A 21,088-nucleotide genomic window follows, 5' to 3' on the forward strand; every position below is an offset into this window, starting at 1 on the left:
ATCTGCATTCACCCATTTATTCAGCCTGCATCTGTCAGTATTATTTTAAAGAATAAGAGCATTGTCCTCCAGTGTCTAGACAAGATACCCAAACATGTACAACGTTTCGGGGTGTCAAAACCATGTTCTCAAGTGAGTGACATCATGAGGTTTAGGAGGATTTCAAGTACTTCAAGGATTTCAAGGTTATAAAGATTCATTGCAAATACTTTCTGGCTTTCGGTGCAGTAAATATAGTTTCAAAAAACCATCCCTGAGGTTTACAAAGACTGGCGTTTTTAATACCAGTCGATCTTATTAAGAGGTGTGTGCCATCTAATAAATCTGGCAGCTGATTGAGAAGCGGCTGTATTTGGTATCATGCTGAGCCCGATTCACTGGCCCGCACCTATCTTTAGAACGGATTAGAACGGAACCTGCAAAGTAACGGAGGGTGCACCGCGCATGAGCGTCCATCCTCCATTCATTCCTATGGCTATTTCCATTAGCCTCATAGAAGTGAATAGGGCTGTGGGCATGTTTGCACGGCAGGGTGGATTTGATTTAAATCAAAATGATTTAAATCACGATTTAAATCACTAGTCAGAAAGGCTTGATTTAAATCATAGTTTTCTACATAAAGACTAATTCTTGCTGGTATAACTTATAATATGCATGTAGATGAAGATTTTTAGAATAACAACTTTTCATATTAGTTTGATTCTGCATTCATAGGTTTGTAGAAGTTAGGATTAAGGTATTTTTCTCAACTCTGTTCATGTTATAACATTTTTGCTGTGAAGAAGGCATGTGATCTCTGCTGAGTCAAATTCAGTTTTGAGAACTGCAAAAGTAAACCAAGCATCTGTGATAATCTCTTGTAGGCAGAGAAACTGCCCAATAATCTTACAAAAACCTCTGGAAGAGCATGACATTGTGAATGGATTAATGGAATTTATTTACCAAAAAAATTACACATATAGAAACATAGAATGTGTCAGCAGATAAGAACCATTTGGCCCATCTAGTCTGCCCAATATACTGAATACTATGAATAGCCCTTGGCCCCATCTTATATGAAGGATGGCCTTATGCCTATCCCATGCATGCTTAAACTCCTTCACTGTATTTGCAGCTACCACTTCTGCAGGAAGGCTATTCCATGCATCCACTACTCTCTCTGTAAAGTAATACTTCCTGATATTACTTTTAAACCTTTTCCCCTCTAATTTAAAACTATGTCCTCTTGTAGCAGTTTTTCTTCTTTTAAATATTCTCTCCTCTTTTACCTTGTTGATTCCCTTTATGTATTTAAAAGTTTCTATCATATCCCCTCTGTCTTGTCTTTCTTCCAAGCCATACATGTTAAGGTCCTTTAATCTTTCCTGGTAAGTTTTGTCCTGCAATCCATGTACTAGTTTAGTAACTCTTCTTTGAACTCTCTCCAAAGTATCAATATCCTTCTGGAGATATGGTCTCCAGTACTGCGCACTAGGGGTGGGCGATATGGCCTAAAATCTATATTGCGATATAATTTTAAGCATGTGCGATATATATCGCAATATATTGTTTTCTATATTTGGGGGGGGGGGGGGGGGGGTGTTTTTTTAACTTTTTATTTAATAACTATTAGCCTCCTTAAGGGCTAGAACCCTTGTCATATTCACCCTAATAGAGCTCTATTAGGGTGAATAGGACTTTACACTCTCCCTGCTGCCCTGTGCTTTGTGCACACAACAGCAGGGAGCTGACCATGGCAGCCAGCCTCTCATGGGCCCCCAGCCTCTCCCTCTTATCAGCCCCCTCTGGGAACTAAAAGCCACCCCCTCTCCCTCCCCAGTATTAATCTCATTGGTGGCAGTGGCCACAGGGTCCCCCTCCCCCCCCCCATCATTGGTGGCAGTGGGCAGTTCCGATCGGAGTCCCAGCAGTGTAATGCTGGGGCTCCGATCGGTTACCATGGCAGCCAGGAGTCAAGCTACTGAAGTCCTGGCTGCCATGGTATGTTAGTGAGCAGCATTATACTCACGTGCGCCGTGGCCGCCGGGCGCTCCTTCTCATAGGTCTGTGCGGCGCATTGCTAATGCTTATAGCATTAGCAATGCGCCGCACAGACCTATGAGAAGGAGCGCCCAGCGGCCACAGGTTTTTACGCCCCAGGTGCATTATCTTGCACTTATCAACATTAAATTTTAGTTGCCATTGTCTGCCTACCTTTAAGTCTTCTGAAATAATGACCCCTAAATCCCTTTCCTCAGGTACTGAGGTTAGGACTGTATCACTGATTTTATATTCTGCTCTTGGGTTTTTACGCCCCAGGTCCATTATCTTGCACTTATCAACATTAAATTTTAGTTGCCAGATTTTTGACCATTCCTCTAGTTTTCCTAAATCCTTTTCCATTTGGGGTATCCCTCCAGGAACATCAACCCTGTTACAAATCTTTGTGTCATCAGCAAAACCTTGCCATAGAGGCCATCTGCAATTTTGCCGATAAAGATATTAAACAATATGGGTCCCAGAACAGATCCCTGAGGTACCCCACAGGTAACAAGACCATGGTCTGAATAAACTCCATTGACTACAACCCTCTGTTGCCTGTCGCTCAGCCACTGCCTAATCCATTCAACAATATGGGAGTCCACATACAGCCTTATTCTACATAATTAAAAAACTACTCTTTATTTTATGATGGAATAACCTTTGGATGGTAATATATTTTCCTCAAAAAGCATTTTATATAAAAAAAAAATAATAATCGGATATGAATAAAATAAATCCGATTTAAATTAAAAAAATCATTGATTTTTATCCACCCTGTAGCATGGTGTGCCTTCCTTAACTTTGTGGGCTCTGTTCTAAAGATAGGTGCCACTCCTATCAGACATTGAGGGCGTAACCACTTTTTGTGTAAAAAAATAAAATAAAAATGTAGTAAATTATTGTTAGACTGTGCCAGCTCATAGCTGACAGATTAAAATTTCTGCAGCATGGACTACCATGCCTCTTAATAAATTTTGTGCATTTTCCGCATTGAGACTTTACATTAAGGCTGGCGTTTGTAATGCTGATATATCACTATCAAGATATTCACATTTTGTGTAGGGATGAGCGAACCCGAACTGTATAGTTCGGGTTCGTACCGAATTTTGGGGTGTCCGTGACACGGACACGAACATTTTCGTAAAAGTCCGGGTTCTGCGCTTTTTGAAAGGCTGCAAAGCAGCCAATCAACAAGCGTTATACTACTTGCCCCAAGAGGCCATCACAGCCATGCCTACTATTGGCATGGCTGTGATTGGCCAGTGCAGCATGTGACCCAGCCTCTATTTAAGCTGGAGTCACGTAGCGCCGCACGTCACTCTGCTCTGATCAGTGTAGGGAGAGGTTGCAGCTGCTGTTAGGGACAGATTAGACAGTGATTAACTCTGCAAAAACACTTAATTCAGTGATCGATCTACAGCTGTGGATCATTGAACTGCTGCTATTTAATTGCTCGCTGTTTTTAGGCTGCCCAGAGCGTTTTTAGGTCACTTTTTTCTTGGGGGATCGGCGGCCATTTTGTGTCTTGTGGTGCGCCAGAACAAGCTGCCACCAAGTCCTTTTAACCATCAATAGTGTGGTTATTTTTTTGCTATATCCTACATCAGGGGCTTGGCTGTGCTTGCTATTTTATTGAGGGGTAAAATACAATTGCCAAAATAGCAGTACCCTAAATCTGGTGTTTCAGCTGTGGCTAGCCAATTGTAATACTGTCTGCTGTCTGCCGAAGCACAGTTTTTGTTCTGGGTTGAATACAATTCCCAACTTAGCAATTCCCTAAATAATTTTTTTCTGCTTTATCAGGCCAAGTTTAAATCGATCCATAAAAGGGGTATATTAGATTTAAGGTGCGGATAGTGTCATCCTCAATAACTTCACACGCTACCGTGCATTTCCAAGTTTAATTCTGTCTGTAAACGTATACCTGTCACCCAGCGCCTAAATAATAGGCCTACAATTTATATTCAGCTAAATCTGTCGTTACTGTTGTGCCTGTATTAGTGTAATACGGTACCTAAATAGATAGCCAGATAGTGTTAGGTGCCTGTAAAAAAAAAACTGAATTTGAATTCAATACATTGGGCCAAATAATTTTTTTCTTATTGTGGTGAACGGTAACAATGAGGAAAACATCTAGTAAGGGACGCGGACATGGTTGTGGTGGTGTTAGTGGACCCTCTGGTGCTGGGAGAGGACGTGGCCGTTCTGCCACAGCCACACGTCCTAGTGAACCAACTACCTCAGGTCCCAGTAGCCAGCAGAATTTACAGCGATATTTGGTGGGGCCCAATGCCGTTCTAAGGATGGTAAGGCCTAAGCAGGTACAGGCATTAGTCAATTTGGTGGCCGACAGTGGATCCAGCACGTTCACATTATCTCCCACCCAGTCTTCTGCAGAAAGCGCACAGATGGCGCATGAAAACCAAGCCCATCAGTCTGTCACATCACCCCCATGCATATCAGGGAAACTGTCTGAGCCTCAAGTTATGCAGCAGTCTCTTATGCTGTTTGAAGACTCTGCTGGCAGGGTTTCCCAAGGGCATCCACCTAGCCCTTCCCCAGCAGTGGAAGAGATAGAATGCACTAACGCACAACCACTTATGTTTCCTAATGATGAGGGCATGGGAATACCTCCTCAGCACGTCTCTGATGATGACGAAACACAGGTGCCAACTGTTGCGTCTTTCTGCAGTGTGCAGACTGAACAGGAGGTCAGGGAGGAAGACTGGGTGGAAGACGATGCAGGGGACGATGAGGTCCTAGACCCCACATGGAATGAAGGTCGTGCCACTGACTTTCAGAATTTGGAGGAAGAGGCAGTGGTGAGACCGAGCCAACAGCGTAGCAAAAGAGGGAGCAGTGGGCAAAAGCAGAACACCCACCGCCAAGAGAGTCCGTCTGCTATTGGCCACCGCCATCTGGGACCCATCACCCCAAAGGCAGCTTCAAGGAGTTCCCTGGCGTGGCAGTTCTTCAAACAATGTGCTGACGACAAGACCCGAGTGGTTTGCACGCTGTGCCATCAGAGCCTGAAGCGAGGCATTAACGTTCTGAACCTTAGCACAACCTGCATGACCAGGCACCTGCATGCAAAGCATGAACTGCAGTGGAGTAAACACCTTAAAAACAAGGAACTCACTCAGGCTCCCCCTGCTACCTCTTCTGCTGCTGCCTCGGCCTCTTCCTCCACCTCTGGAGGAACGTTGGCACCTGCCGCCCAGCAAACAGAGGATGTACCACCAACACCACCACTACCTCCGTCACCAAGCATCTCAACCATGTCACACGGCAGCGTTCAGCTTGTTGTGCCTTTTCACTCCACCTCACAAACATTTGAGAGAAAGCGTAAATTCCCACCTAGCCACCCTCGATCCCTGGCCCTGAATGCCAGCATTTCTAAACTACTGGCCTATGAAATGCTGTGATTCAGGCTGCTGGATACAGACAGCTTCAAACAGCTCATGTCGCTTGCTGTCCCACAGTATGTTGTTCCCAGCCGCCACTACTTCTCCAAGAGAGCCGTGCCTTCCCTGCACAACCAAGTATCCGATAAAATCAAGTGTGCACTGCGCAACGCCATCTGTGGCAAGGTCCACCTAACCACAGATACGTGGACCAGTAAGCACGGCCAGGGACGCTATATCTCCCTAACTGCACACTGGGTAAATGTAGTGGCGGCTGGGCCCCAGGCGAAGAGCTGTTTGGCGCACGTCCTTCCGCCGCCAAGGATCGCAGGGCAACATTCTTTGCCTCCTGTTGCCTCCTCCTCCTACTCGGCTTCCTCCTCCTCTTCTTCCACCTGCTCATCCAGTCAGCCACACACCTTCACCACTAACTTCAGCACAGCCCGGGGTAAACGTCAGCAGGCCATTCTGAAACTCATGTTTGGGGGACAGGCCCCACACCGCACAGGAGTTGTGGCGGGGTATAGAACAACAGACCGACGAGTGGTTGCTGCCGGTGAGCCTCAAGCCTGGCCTGGTGGTGTGCGATAATGGGCGAAATCTCGTTGCAGCTCTGGGACTAGCCGGTTTGACGCACATCCCTTGCCTGGCGCATGTGCTGAATTTGGTGGTGCAGAAGTTCATTCACAACTACCCCGACATGTCAGAGCTGCTGCATAAAGTGCGGGCCGTCTGTGCGCGCATCAGGCGTTCACATCCTGCCGCTGCTCGCCTGTCTGCGCTACAGCGTAACTTCGGCCTTCCCGCTCACCGCCTCATATGCGACGTGCCCACCAGATGGAACTCCACCTTGCACATGCTGGACAGACTGTGCGAGCAGCAGCAGGCCATAGTGGAGTTTCAGCTGCAGCACGCACGGGTCAGTCGCACTGCGGAACAGCACCACTTCACCACCAATGACTGGGCCTCCATGCGAGACCTGTGTGCCCTGTTGCGCTGTTTTGAGTACTCCACCAACATGGCCAGTGGCGATGACGCCGTTATCAGCGTTACAATACCACTTCTATGTCTCCTTGAGAAAACACTTAGGGCGATGATGGAAGAGGAGGTGGCCCAGGAGGAGGAGGAGGAGGAGGAAGAGGGGTCATTTTTAGCACTTTCAGGCCAGTCTCTTAGAAGTGGCTCAGAGGGAGGTTTTTTGCAACAGCAGAGGCCAGGTACAAATGTGGCCAGCCAGGGCCCACTACTGGATGACGAGGAGGAGGTGGAGGAGGATGAGGATGAAGCATGTTCACAGCTGGGTGGCACCCAACGCAGCTCGGGCCCATCACTGGTGCGTGGCTGGGGGGAAACGCAGGACGATGACGATACGCCTCCCACAGAGGACAGCTTGTCCTTACCTCTGGGCAGCCTGGCACACATGAGCGACTACATGCTGCAGTGCCTGCGCAACGACAGCAGAGTTGCCCACATTTTAACGTGTGCGGACTACTGGGTTGCCACCCTGCTGGATCCCCGGTACAAAGACAATGTGCCCACCTTACTTCCTGCACTGGAGCGTGATAGGAAGATGCGCGAGTACAAGCGCACATTGGTAGACGCGTTACTGAGAGCATTCCCAAATGTCACAGGGGAACAAGTGGAAGCCCAAGGGGAAGGCAGAGGAGGAGCAAGAGGTCGCCAACGCAGCTGTGTCACGGCCAGCTCCTCTGAGGGCAGGGTTAGCATGGCAGAGATGTGGAAAAGTTTTGTCAACACGCCACAGCTAACTGCACCACCACCTGATACGGAACGTGTTAGCAGGAGGCAACATTTCACTAACATGGTGGAACAGTACGTGTGCACACCCCTCCACGTACTGACTGATGGTTCGGCCCCATTCAACTTCTGGGTCTCCAAATTGTCCACGTGGCCAGAGCTAGCCTTTTATGCCTTGGAGGTGCTGGCCTGCCCGGCGGCCAGCGTTTTGTCTGAACGTGTATTCAGCACGGCAGGGGGCGTCATTACAGACAAACGCAGCCGCCTGTCTACAGCCAATGTGGACAAGCTGACGTTCATAAAAATGAACCAGGCATGGATCCCACAGGACCTGTCCATCCCTTGTGCAGATTAGACATTAACTACCTCCCCTTAACCATATATTATTGTACTCCAGGGCACTTCCTCATTCAATCCTATTTTTATTTTCATTTTACCATTATATTGCAGGGCAACCCAAAGTTGAATGAACCTCTCCTCTGTCTGGGTGCCGGGGCCTAAATATGTGACAGTGGCCTGTTCCAGTGGTGGGTGACATGAAGCCTGAATCTCTGCTATGGGACCTCTCTCCTCTGTCTGGGTGCCGGGGCCTAAAAATATCTGATAGTGGCCTGTTCCAGTTTTGGGTGACGTGAAGCCTGATTCTCTGCTATGACATGAAGACTGATTCACTGCTATGACATGAAGCCTGAATCTCTGCTATGGGATCTCTCTCCTCTGTCTGGGTGCCGGGGCCTAAATATCTGACAATGGACTGTTCCAGTGGTGGGTGACGTGAAGCCTGATTCTCTGCTATGACATGAAGACTGATTCTCTGCTGACATGAAGCCTGATTCTCTGCTATGGGACCTCTCTCCAATTGATATTGGTTAATTTTTATTTATTTTATTTTTATTCATTTCCCTATCCACATTTGTTTGCAGGGGATTTAACTACATGTTGCTGCCTTTTGCAGCCCTCTTGCCCTTTCCTGGGCTGTTTTACAGCCTTTTTAGTGCCGAAAAGTTCGGGTCCCCATTGACTTCAATGGGGTTCGGGACGAAGTTCGGGTCGGGTTCGGATCCCGAACATTTCCGGGAAGTTCGGCCGAACTTCTCGAACCCGAAACATCCAGGTGTTCGCTCAACTCTAATTTTGTGTCCTGATGACAGAAAGAAAAACTTTCCATCCTTCTAAAAAGTTCCAATCCTATTTTTTTTATTTATTTTGTTTGCAAAAAGAGGAATATAGGCTTGTAAAGATGGATGCTTAAAGGGTTGTCTCACTTCAGCAAACGGCAAGTATCATGTAGATGAAGTTAATACAAGGCACTTACTAATGTATTGTTATTATCCATATTGCCTCCTTTGCTGGCCTGATTCATTTTTCCATCACATTATACACTGCTTGTATCCTAGGCTTATTACCACCCTGCAATCCAGATATCCACTATAGGAAAAAGCTCCGGCCTATGCACACTCCCGCTGTTCCGGCCACCAGAGAGGCTAGCACTTTTACCTATAGTATGCAAGCAGGGTAGCCTGACTGCAGGGTGGTCGTAATCCCTGGATATGAGCAGTGTATAATGTATAATGTGCTGGAAATATTAATGAAAACAGCAAAGGAGGCAATATGGACAAATGCCTGGTATTAACTGTGTCTACATGATAAATGCCATTTGCTGACGCGAGAACCTCTTCAAAGCTACATTCAGATGACTAAAATACACTTCCATGGTTGACCCTTGGCTTTCGATCGTGGATTTTGAGTTTGTCATGCCGGGGATCTGCATGTGAATAAGCTGCATTTCAATAGGACTAAATCGCTTGTGGGTACCGGTCCTATTTCTACATCAAGAAGTGGCATGTCTGGTGTAACCTAATCCGAGGCAAATAGACAGATAGATAAATAGATAGATAGAACTCATATTCTCCTAGACTTGCAGTATCAATAGCTGATTATATAGCAGTGCTATTAAGCAAATGCAAATGGTGCCTCTCGATGCCAGCGCGTCTGAAGACTAGGTGAGAAACCCCACATTCTCAGAGGAAGCCCCCATTTAGCACAGGCCTGCTAATTCCAAACCATTTGGACATCCTAATGAAGACCTGGGGGGGGGGGGGGGTACTTAAAATGCACAGCCACCCTAGACATGTTGGCTGCTAGACCAGTGGGTGGTCTAACGAAGTGTTTCCCAACTAGCGTGCCTCCAGCTGTTTCAAAACTACAACTCCCAGCATGCCCAGACTGCATTTGGCTGTGCGGGCATGCTGGGAGGTGTAGTTTTTCAACAGCTGGAGGCACACTGGTTGGGAAACACTAGTCTAACCCATTCAGTAGATGAATGAAATAATATCAGAAGCCATAACTCCGACCTCATGGCACTCAGCCTCAGAACCCTAATAATTGTGTTCAGCCTGACATGGGCTTCGGGCTCTATGCGCGCCATACTGGGCAGGAGGCATTTCTCCGTATTTGGTGTCTGTATGACCGGGACAAAGCGACTCAGATTATGGGATCTTACCAGTACCCGCAGTCCCTGTCATATGAATCGCCGTGATTCATATTGCCACCTAAGACAGTCTTCTGGGAAGGTGGGGCAGAAACCTGAATAATATCAGACGTCCCAGAAGGCCAGACTGAAAGGAGGGAGATTCCCTCACAGCCCACCCCTCGGCTGAGGGAGGATAAAAATGGGTGTTTGGGAACAGGTAGTTGTCAGCCATTTTGGGGATCCACATCGTTTGGAGTGACTGCCCATATCTTCAGCTGTCCCCACAGCCGGGATATAACTGCTGCATCTCAGTAAGCCAATATTCTGTATCTTATCCCGTTTATTTTATCTGTTTCACTGCATTGTTATTGTATGTATATTTTGTTTTTATCTTTTATCTGACACTTTCTTTTTCTATTGCACTGCACTATTGTGTATTAAATGTAAACATTAATAAGTCCCTTCCTTGTGGTCTTATAGAACTTGCTCTTTCGGAGGGAATAACGTTACCAGTAGTATTTCAGAGGATTTTAGGTCCCATAAAAATAACTTGTGTTACTGTGTAAAATTTGGGTTGAGCGAATATATGAGTATAGGCCCCTATTGCCTTATAGTATAGGTGGTGGCAGCTACTGCGATATAAAATATTGGGGTGTTAGAATCTAGGGGAGTAAGTAGGGGTGGGCGAAATAAATTTGTGCCACGATATGGATTTTGTGCATATCGCCTATATCGCCGGACCGCGATATGATCGCGCACCATGTTCTCCTGAGCCGGCACAGTGGAGAAGGAGGGAGTCCCTCCCTCCCCACTGTGCGCGGCTGCCGCTGACCACCAATGAGAACAGAGTAGGAGGAGGAGGGGAGGGACTGTGGCCACTGCGCCACCAATGAATGTGCCGGCCATATCCCGGCCCCTATGACTGCACGCTGCGATCCGCCGCAATTAACCCCTCAGTTGAGGGGTAAATCGCATGGATCACAGCGTCCTGTCAGAGGCCGGGTGCCGGGAATGTTCTTCAGTCTCTGCATTGGTGGCAGTGGGCAGTTCCGATCGGTCGCTCCTTCTTCTGTCTGTGCGGCGCATTGCTAATGCTTATAGCATTAGCAGTGTGCCACACAGACCTATGAGAAGAAGGAGCGCCCGGCGGCCACGGCGCACATGAGTATAATGCTGCTCACTAACATACCATGGCAGCCAGGACTTTAGTAGCGTGACTCCTGGCTGCCATGGTAACCGATCGGAGCCCCAGCATTACACTGCTGGGACTCCGATAGGAACTTCCCACTGCCACCAATGATGGGGGGGAGGAGGGGGACCATGTGGCCACTGCCACCAATGATTAATACTGGGGAGGGAGGGGGGGTTGGTTTGAGTTCCCAGAGGGGGCTGATAAGAGGGAGAGGCTGGGGGGCACATGAGAGGCTGGGGGGGCACATGAGAGGCTGGGGGGGCACATGAGAGGCTGGCTGCCATGGTCAGCTCCCTGCTGTTGTGTGCACAAAGCACAGGGCAGCAGGGAGAGTGTAAAGTCCTATTCACCCTAATAGAACTCTATTAGGGTGAATATGACAAGGGTTCTAGCCCTTAAGGAGGCTAATAGTTATTAAATAAAAAGTAAAAAAAAAAAAAAAGTTTAAACCCCCCCCCCCCCACCCAATATAGAAAACAATATATCGCGATATATATCGTATATCGCACATGCTTAAAATTAAAATTATATCGCAATATAGATTTTAGGCCATATCGCCCACCCCTAGGAGTAAGGCCTCCTGCACACGACCGTTGTGTGCACCCGTGGCCGTTGTGCCGTTTTTTTTCGCGGACCCATTGACTTTCAATGGGTCCGTGGAAAAAACGGAAAATGCACCGTTTTGCAGCCGCATCCGTGATCCGTGTTTCCTGGCCGTGAAAAAAATATGACCTGTCCTATTTTTTTAACGGCCAACGGTTCACGGACCCATTCAAGTCAATGGGTCCGTGAAAGAACACGGATGCACACAAGATTGGCATCCGTGTCCGTGATCCGTGGCCGTAGGTCCCCCCCCCTCCCTCCCCTGTAGTTAACTCGTTGGTGGCCAGTGGGCCTTCTCCCCTCCCTCCCCCTCCTAATTAAAATCTCCCCCCTATCATTGGTGGCAGCGGAGTGTACCGATCGGAGTCCCAGTTTAATCACTGGGGCTCCGATCGGTAACCATGGCAACAGGGCGCTACTGAAGTCCCGGTTGCCATGGTTACTTAGCAATTTGCAGAACCATTATACTTACCTGCGAGCTGCGATCTCTGCGTCCGGCCGGGAGCTCCTCCTACTGGTAAGTGACAGGTCCGGCCGGGAGCTCCTCCTACTGGTAAGTGACAGGTCATGTCACTTACCAGTAGGAGGAGCTCCCGGCCGGACGCAGAGATCGCAGTTCGCAGGTAAGTATAATAGTTCTAAAAAATTGCTAAGTAACCATGGCAACCGGGACTGCAGTAGCGTCCTGGTTGCCATGGTTACCGATCGGAGCCCCAGCGATTAAACTGGGACTCCGATCGGTACACTCCGCTGCCACCAATGATAGGGGGGAGATTTTAATTAGGAGGGGGAGGGAGGGGAGAAGGCCCACTGGCCACCAACGAGTTAACTACAGGGGAGGGAGGGGGGCCGGCTGCACTGGCCACCAATGAGTTAACTACAGGGGGGGGCCCACTGGCCACCAATGAGTTAACTACAGGGGAGGGAGGGGGGGGGCCGGCCACACTGGCCACCAATGTGTTAACTACAAGGGGGGGGGCTGCCCCCTGCTGCCTGGCAGCACCTGCCAGGCAGCAGGGGGCAGTCATGTACACAGTTCTTTTAGTATATTCTAACCTGAAGTGTCCCCATCACCATGGGAACGCCTCTGTGTTAGAATATACTGTCGGATTTGAGTTTCACGATGTAACTCAAATCCGACAGTATATTCTAACATAGAGGCGTTCCCATGGTGATGGGGACGCTTCAAGTTAAAATATACCATCGGATTGGAGAAAACTCCGATCCGATGGTATATTAACTCCTGACTTTACATTGAAAGTCAATGGGGGACGGATCCGTTTGAAATTGCACCATATTGTGTCAACGTCAAACGGATCCGTCCCCATTGACTTGCATTGTAATTCAGGACGGATCCGTTTGGCTCCGCACGGCCAGGCGGACACCAAAACGACTTTTTTTTCCATGTCCGTGGATCCTCCAAAAATCAAGGAAGACCCACGGATGAAAAGACGGTCACGGATGACGGAAAAACAGAACCCCGTTTTGCGGACCGCAAAAAAATACGGTCGTGTGCATGAGGCCTAAGTTAGCATAATTCCGTCAACTAGAATAGGTGGGTGGGAATTTCTGTGGTAACTTGATGAGCTCACTAGTATAATTCCCCCCAGTGACGTGACCTACTGAGTAGGGATCGTGACATCTGGGATGCTGAATACACGCAGATTTCAAACAGAATTTGGTGCATAATACACATGAACGTCACATAAAAAATAAGCCATGTGACATATTTTTTTTATAAAAGCTGAACACATGTTCGTATGAATATATGAGAAGAGTACCTATGGTCAGATGATGGAATCTCTGCTCTCCCATAGTACATCAGGGCACCCGGACTCCATGTGTGCTTTACTTTAGAACTCCAATCCAAGTCATTGTCCAGAAGATTAATATCCCCAGCTACATGCAGAAGTCAAAACAGGTAATGCAATAGGTTAGGGCATGACCATATACAGACATACTATGGCTAGTGTGATTCAAATAATAAATGCCATTTAAGTTTTTTGACAATTTTTTCTAATAATTATAATTTTTTAAATCACAGACTCCCTTTCATTTACCAGATAAATAAGGTACTACTACCCAGTAGCTGTGTACATAGCTGTGCAAATGCTTTCAATTAGAATAGAGCACAAGCTTATTCCACACTTTCTACATCATTATGGCCCATTACAAGTAGGTTACACAGAACATAGACATACACATAAACAGTAATTAAATATACTATGTTAAATAAACCCGTCAAGGGTAAGTAACAACCCACTCAGTGTACATGAATACACCAAACAACAAGAATAAACTGAGATTAAACGGGTATATCATCAAAAAGAAATCCTTTATTGAATAAATGACACATAAACGAGACATGAGACAACAGATAAAAAATGGCTACATCTGAGGAGGCATGTTAACACAAATGAGACATAGAGAGGGGGGGGGGGTTTGGAGTATGCAATGTACAAAAGGCGGTATAAAAAAAGGAGTGCAGTACCTCACTGATTTCTGTATGTATAACTGTAACCACAGATATGAAAATGCTAAAGTGCAAATGCTGAATAGCAAAACACCATATCAAAACGTGGTTGCAGATTACACAGCGGCATATGGATGTCTGATGGTTCCAAATTATGGGACCATATGACAGCTAGCAGAAGGTTAAAGTGCAAGTGCATAAGAAGTCACTATATCAATGGTCAAATACCACAATTGTAGCGGTGGTGACAGCTTAAACCTCCAAATACATACAAAGTTAAAGTGCAAGTGCATAAGAAGTCACCATATCAATGGTCAAATACCGTAACGTGGCTCTCCTGAGGTGTATATCTCTATATTTATGGGTATGTAGATATGCTATATTGTTGTGGACTTTGAGGGATGTGTTCATTGGCTCTAGGTGCTCAGCTATACCCACTTGGGTTATCCACAGGTGGATATTCACTGTGCACCTGAGCCAGTTTTGCATGTATTTGGAGGTTTAAGCTGTCACCACAGCTACAATTGTGGTATTTGACTATTGATATAGTGCAGGGGTAGGCAACCTCCGGCACTCCAGGTGTTGGCAAACTACAACTCCCAGCAAGCATACTTGCTCTGCTCTTCTCAGAACTCTCATAGAAATGAATGGAGCATGCTGGGAATTGTAGTTTCACAACAGCTGGAGTGCCGGAGGTTGCTGATCCCTGATATAGTGACTTCTTATGCACTTGCACTTTAACCTTCTGCTGGCTGTCATATGGTCCCATAATTTGGAACCATCATACATCCATATGCCGCGGTGTAATCTGCAACCACTTTTTGATATGGTGTTTTGCTATTCAGCATTTGCACTTTAGCATTTTCATATCTGTGGTTACAGTTATACATACAGAAATCAGTGAGGTTATTAACCTACAAAAAAGGCCAACTGCCAACTAGACAGCTATAATTTACCACTTGAAAACTATGATAGACCAGAACGAACAAGTGGAAATGTTGTATCAAAATATAAGTTTATTTATAAAATATAACATGTGGAGAAACTACAGGATGATATCCAAAGATACGGAAAAGCACAGGGTAAATGACACCAATCAATCACCAATACTACTGTGAAATATAGCATACGGTAGGATGCAGTCCATGAATCCAAATCAAAGCTCAAGGAGAACCAGGATGGTGAGTGCCACTGTAGGACTATGCACCCACTGTACAAATGACCATACCTGATAGTCCATGGGCTGATACGCACCTGACACAGTACATAAATACCTAGACTGGCCAATATAATGGTAGATACTAAAGGTAGAAATAAATATCTCAGTCGGAGAGAGGGGATGGTACCAATATGCACAGAAGAAATATAACTGTATGGGAGACTCACTATGGATACGAGCAAAGGTCCCATGCAAGATGTAATACAGTACTAGTGACAGGACGTACCTGAGGACATGGTGATGGATGGAAAGTCAAACCCTGAGCGCGAGACCTCGACGCGCGTTTCACCTCAACGGCTTCGTCAGGAGGTACAGAATTATATGTAAGCAGGGTATATATAGACTGAAAATGAGGTGGGTGGAATTACCTTCATGAAACACACCTGTGGTCCACATACTCGGGCGCGGAAAGCTCCATGGTACACGGCGACATCACTCAGCGCGTCCCCATCTGCTCACCGCGCATGCGCGGCGCTTACAGACGTCACGGAGCGCGTCGAGATGTCGTCGCGCAGCGCATGCGCAGTCCGCGACCCAGTGGAACGCAGGTGACCCGCAAATCACAGGAAGTAAATAAAGGACCAACGAACGCCGTAATCCCGTAAGTGGCGATAGCGCTATTAGAGATCTACCCTTCGCATATCCATACTGAGTCCCCCAACAAATAACACGGGCCTGAAACCAAAAGAATGACTTATATGTGAAAGAAAGTTAAATATATAAGAATAGAGTAGAATATAAATATGTGAGAGTGTGGGACAGAGCCCATTCAAATACAAATCGTTGCTCTGGCCCACACACACACTAAAAAAAACCCCGTGAGAACAAGAGGCTTATATAAAGGGACCATGGTACATGGAACCAAAAGTGCCATAAATACATGTGAATATAATAAGATATTGTGACAAGATACAGATAGTTATATATATCTAAGTACATGCACCATATATTAGTGTCTATATATTGTAAATACAGAGATGGTATAATACACGATATATAATAATAAGTCATATGATTAAAAACCAATCTATATAAGATGCGCAAATGGCTTATATAATTATTCAACAAAACCTAATGATTCAAGACGCATCCTATATTCATAATTAAAAAATAGACACTATCATATGGGCATAGAAAATCTTGTCTATACACAAACAAAAAGTGACAGTTAATAAATAATTAATAAATTACTTCCTGGTGAATAACAAGACTCAGTGCGCTAATACTCATGGGGGTCACCTAATCGACCCATCCAAAGTGACTATATGACCAGAACCGTAGGGTGGAAGTACCAAGGGCGGCACCACGGGCGGCAACGGCCGCCGATGGGGTCGACCGAGGAACTCCCAGCCCACCAAGGTCTAGGGGATACAGAATATGTGGAGCAAAAATTGCCAAAGATGTGGAGTGGAAGTACCAGGGGCGGCACCACTGCCAGCACAGCCGCCAATGGGGTCGACCAAGGAACTCCCATGTCTCCAAGGCCCAAGGGACACAGGTCATGCGAGGCAGGATCAAACATAGACGTTCCACCTACATATGGGGCATCCTAATCTATATAAAAAAAAAAAAAAAAAAAGGATCATAGGCAATACGAAACCAGAACTATAATTCCAGACATGATAAAACAATACAATATGTTTAGTAATAAGTAAACTTCTGCACATATGTATGTTGCTAGTAGTTCGTATCTGATGTTATTCTACATGTCGGTCGTATTTTCTCATGGTTGGTTTATAGGATCTACCGCCACCAAATCCCACGGAACTGAATATATGGATCTCATAAAAAAAAAAAAAAAAAGAAAAGAGACATACAATATTATAGTATAGAAAAATATGAGTAAAAAACACAAAAATGTACCCTGCAGTTAAAATTCGCGAGATGTTCATAGGAAGGAAGAAAAGCTATTAAATTCATTGAGGCCATGGGGTATAACGGTATCCAGGGTGACTATCCATTTAGTTTCCCTGCGGAGTAAAGCTATTTTAATATTCCCGCCTCTGGATCCTAAATGGATTCTGTCAATGCCTTTCACCGTTAGTCCCCCTGGATCGGATCTATGGAACTTACAGAAGTGTCGTGGGACTGACTGTAGTGATTCCCAATCTCTATCTGGTGTCCCTGCAGCTGACCGAATCTTGCAAATATGTTCCAATATTCGTACCTTGAGGGCTCTTTTGGTCATGCCAATGTAAAACAAGTTACATGGGCATGTGATCTGATATATCACTGCCTCCGTGTTACAATTGATGTGATGTACAATCTTAAAATTCTTTGTTCCAGACGAATCACAAAAAACAGTGGAGCGGGCCATATATCTACAAGCTGCACAGGATCCACAAGAAAGAGAACCCCAGCTTGGGCCCTTACTTCCAAAGATGCCTCCCACAGATTTGGGTATATAGTGGCTCTTAGTGAGGATGTCGCGCAAATTGCGCGACCTTCTCCAGGTAATCTGAGGATATGCCGGAAGGCTCACTGCCAAATCGCCATCCGTTTGCAGGACCGGCCAGTGTTTACGTAGAATATACTGAATAAACCTCCACTTGTTGTTAAATGGGGTAATAAATCTCACATTATTATCTTTTTTGGTCTTGTTATTAATTCTACTCACCAGCAACGAGTCTCTTGATGTTTTTTTGGCCCTCTCATAGCCCCGCTGGATCGTATTGTTTTTATATCCTCTTTCAAGGAATCACTGCGTCAAAGCTGATGCCTGCTGTTCGAAATGCTCTTCATTAGAGCAAATCCTGCGAGTTCTCAAGAATTGCCCTGTGGGTATTGCTTGTATCGTATTCGGATGGTGAGCAGAGGAGGCGTGGAGAAGGGCATTGACAGCTGTGGACTTCCTAAAGAGATCGGTGGACAAATATCCATCAGGACCCTTTATAATCATTATGTCCAAAAATTCGACATTCGTAAGACTGTATTTCCAGGTAAGTTTGATATTGCGTGTATTCGTGTTAAGACGAGCCAAAAAGTCTTCTAGGGCAGGAAGGGTATCCTGCCATAAGAAGAACACATCGTCTATATACCTCGACCATAGGAGTGCGGCATCATATCCAGGTGTATCATGGACGACCTCCCTCTCCCACAGCCCCAGGAACAGGTTGGCATATGAGGGGGCACAAGATGCCCCCATTGCTGTCCCCTGGAGCTGCAGGAAGAGGCGGTCCTTAAAAAGAAAATAATTGTGCGTCAATGTGAATTCCAATAACGCCAAAATAAATTCAATCATGTCATTCTCGTAATCGGTCATGACTAGAAAGGATCTGGATGCCCGCACTCCCTGGTCGTGGTATATAGACGTGTATAGCGATTCAATATCGCATGTGACGAGAACTACGTCATCATCGACGTGAATTCCATTCAGCCGTCTCAACATGTCAGTCGTATCTTTTACGAAAGACGGGAGAATCTCCACACTAGCAGGATTGAGAGAGACCCCACCTCCATCTATAAGAAAGAACTTGATGACATCTTGAGGGATGCCTATGATCAGGGCATCATTACCCTTAAAATGATGGAGGGTTTGCGGGTTGATTTTCCCGTTAAACCTACTCTTTACCTGCTCCCCAAGGTGCACAAGAGCCGTACCCATCCTCCTGGACGCCCGATCGTTTCGGGGATCGGGAGTCTGTGTACCAATGTGGGGAGGTTCATTGACTTTTTTCTGCAAAAAAGTGTGGAGATTCTCCCGTCTTTCGTAAAAGATACGACTGACATGTTGAGACGGCTGAATGGAATTCACGTCGATGATGACGTAGTTCTCGTCACATGCGATATTGAATCGCTATACACGTCTATATACCACGACCAGGGAGTGCGGGCATCCAGATCCTTTCTAGTCATGACCGATTACGAGAATGACATGATTGAATTTATTTTGGCGTTATTGGAATTCACATTGACGCACAATTATTTTCTTTTTAAGGACCGCCTCTTCCTGCAGCTCCAGGGGACAGCAATGGGGGCATCTTGTGCCCCCTCATATGCCAACCTGTTCCTGGGGCTGTGGGAGAGGGAGGTCGTCCATGATACACCTGGATATGATGCCGCACTCCTATGGTCGAGGTATATAGACGATGTGTTCTTCTTATGGCAGGATACCCTTCCTGCCCTAGAAGACTTTTTGGCTCGTCTTAACACGAATACACGCAATATCAAACTTACCTGGAAATACAGTCTTACGAATGTCGAATTTTTGGACATAATGATTATAAAGGGTCCTGATGGATATTTGTCCACCGATCTCTTTAGGAAGTCCACAGCTGTCAATGCCCTTCTCCACGCCTCCTCTGCTCACCATCCGAATACGATACAAGCAATACCCACAGGGCAATTCTTGAGAACTCGCAGGATTTGCTCTAATGAAGAGCATTTCGAACAGCAGGCATCAGCTTTGACGCAGTGATTCCTTGAAAGAGGATATAAAAACAATACGATCCAGCGGGGCTATGAGAGGGCCAAAAAAACATCAAGAGACTCGTTGCTGGTGAGTAGAATTAATAACAAGACCAAAAAAGATAATAATGTGAGATTTATTACCCCATTTAACAACAAGTGGAGGTTTATTCAGTATATTCTACGTAAACACTGGCCGGTCCTGCAAACGGATGGCGATTTGGCAGTGAGCCTTCCGGCATATCCTCAGATTACCTGGAGAAGGTCGCGCAATTTGCGCGACATCCTCACTAAGAGCCACTATATACCCAAATCTGTGGGAGGCATCTTTGGAAGTAAGGGCCCAAGCTGGGGTTCTCTTTCTTGTGGATCCTGTGCAGCTTGTAGATATATGGCCCGCTCCACTGTTTTTTGTGATTCGTCTGGAACAAAGAATTTTAAGATTGTACATCACATCAATTGTAACACGGAGGCAGTGATATATCAGATCACATGCCCATGTAACTTGTTTTACATTGGCATGACCAAAAGAGCCCTCAAGGTACGAATATTGGAACATATTTGCAAGATTCGGTCAGCTGCAGGGACACCAGATAGAGATTGGGAATCACTACAGTCAGTCCCACGACACTTCTGTAAGTTCCATAGATCCGATCCAGGGGGACTAACGGTGAAAGGCATTGACAGAATCCATTTAGGATCCAGAGGCGGGAATATTAAAATAGCTTTACTCCGCAGGGAAACTAAATGGATAGTCACCCTGGATACCGTTATACCCCATGGCCTCAATGAATTTAATAGCTTTTCTTCCTTCCTATGAACATCTCGCGAATTTTAACTGCAGGGTACATTTTTGTGTTTTTTACTCATATTTTTCTATACTATAATATTGTATGTCTCTTTTCTTTTTTTTTTTTTTTCATGAGATCCATATATTCAGTTCCGTGGGATTTGGTGGCGGTAGATCCTATAAACCAACCATGAGAAAATACGACCGACATGTAGAATAACATCAGATACGAACTACTAGCAACATACATATGTGCAGAAGTTTACTTATTACTAAACATATTGTATTGTTTTATCATGTCTGGAATTATAGTTCTGGTTTCGTATTGCCTATGATCCTTTTTTTTTTTTTTTTTATATATAGATTAGGATGCCCCATATGTAGGTGGAACGTCTATGTTTGATCCTGCCTCGCATGACCTGTGTCCCTTGGGCCTTGGAGACATGGGAGTTCCTTGGTCGACCCCATTGGCGGCTGTGCTGGCAGTGGTGCCGCCCCTGGTACTTCCACTCCACATCTTTGGCAATTTTTGCTCCACATATTCTGTATCCCCTAGACCTTGGTGGGCTGGGAGTTCCTCGGTCGACCCCATCGGCGGCCGTTGCCGCCCGTGGTGCCGCCCTTGGTACTTCCACCCTACGGTTCTGGTCATATAGTCACTTTGGATGGGTCGATTAGGTGACCCCCATGAGTATTAGCGCACTGAGTCTTGTTATTCACCAGGAAGTAATTTATTAATTATTTATT

At 45.9% G+C, this 21,088-nt stretch overlaps 1 protein-coding gene across 2 annotated transcripts in view; it reads right to left on the reverse strand.

The window, feature by feature from the left end:
* SYNJ2 (synaptojanin 2) overlaps nt 1-21,088 on the reverse strand; it is a 287,057-nt gene that overhangs the window by 64,791 nt on the left and 201,178 nt on the right. For both annotated transcript variants that reach the window (XM_040429362.1, XM_040429360.1), the window contains exon 18: nt 13,234-13,351. In XM_040429362.1, coding sequence (XP_040285296.1) covers nt 13,234-13,351 — 118 coding nt within the window. The remainder of the gene's footprint in view (nt 1-13,233; nt 13,352-21,088) is intronic.

This window comes from Bufo bufo, chromosome 4, assembly GCF_905171765.1.
Source record: "Bufo bufo chromosome 4, aBufBuf1.1, whole genome shotgun sequence".
NCBI lineage: Eukaryota > Metazoa > Chordata > Amphibia > Anura > Bufonidae > Bufo > Bufo bufo.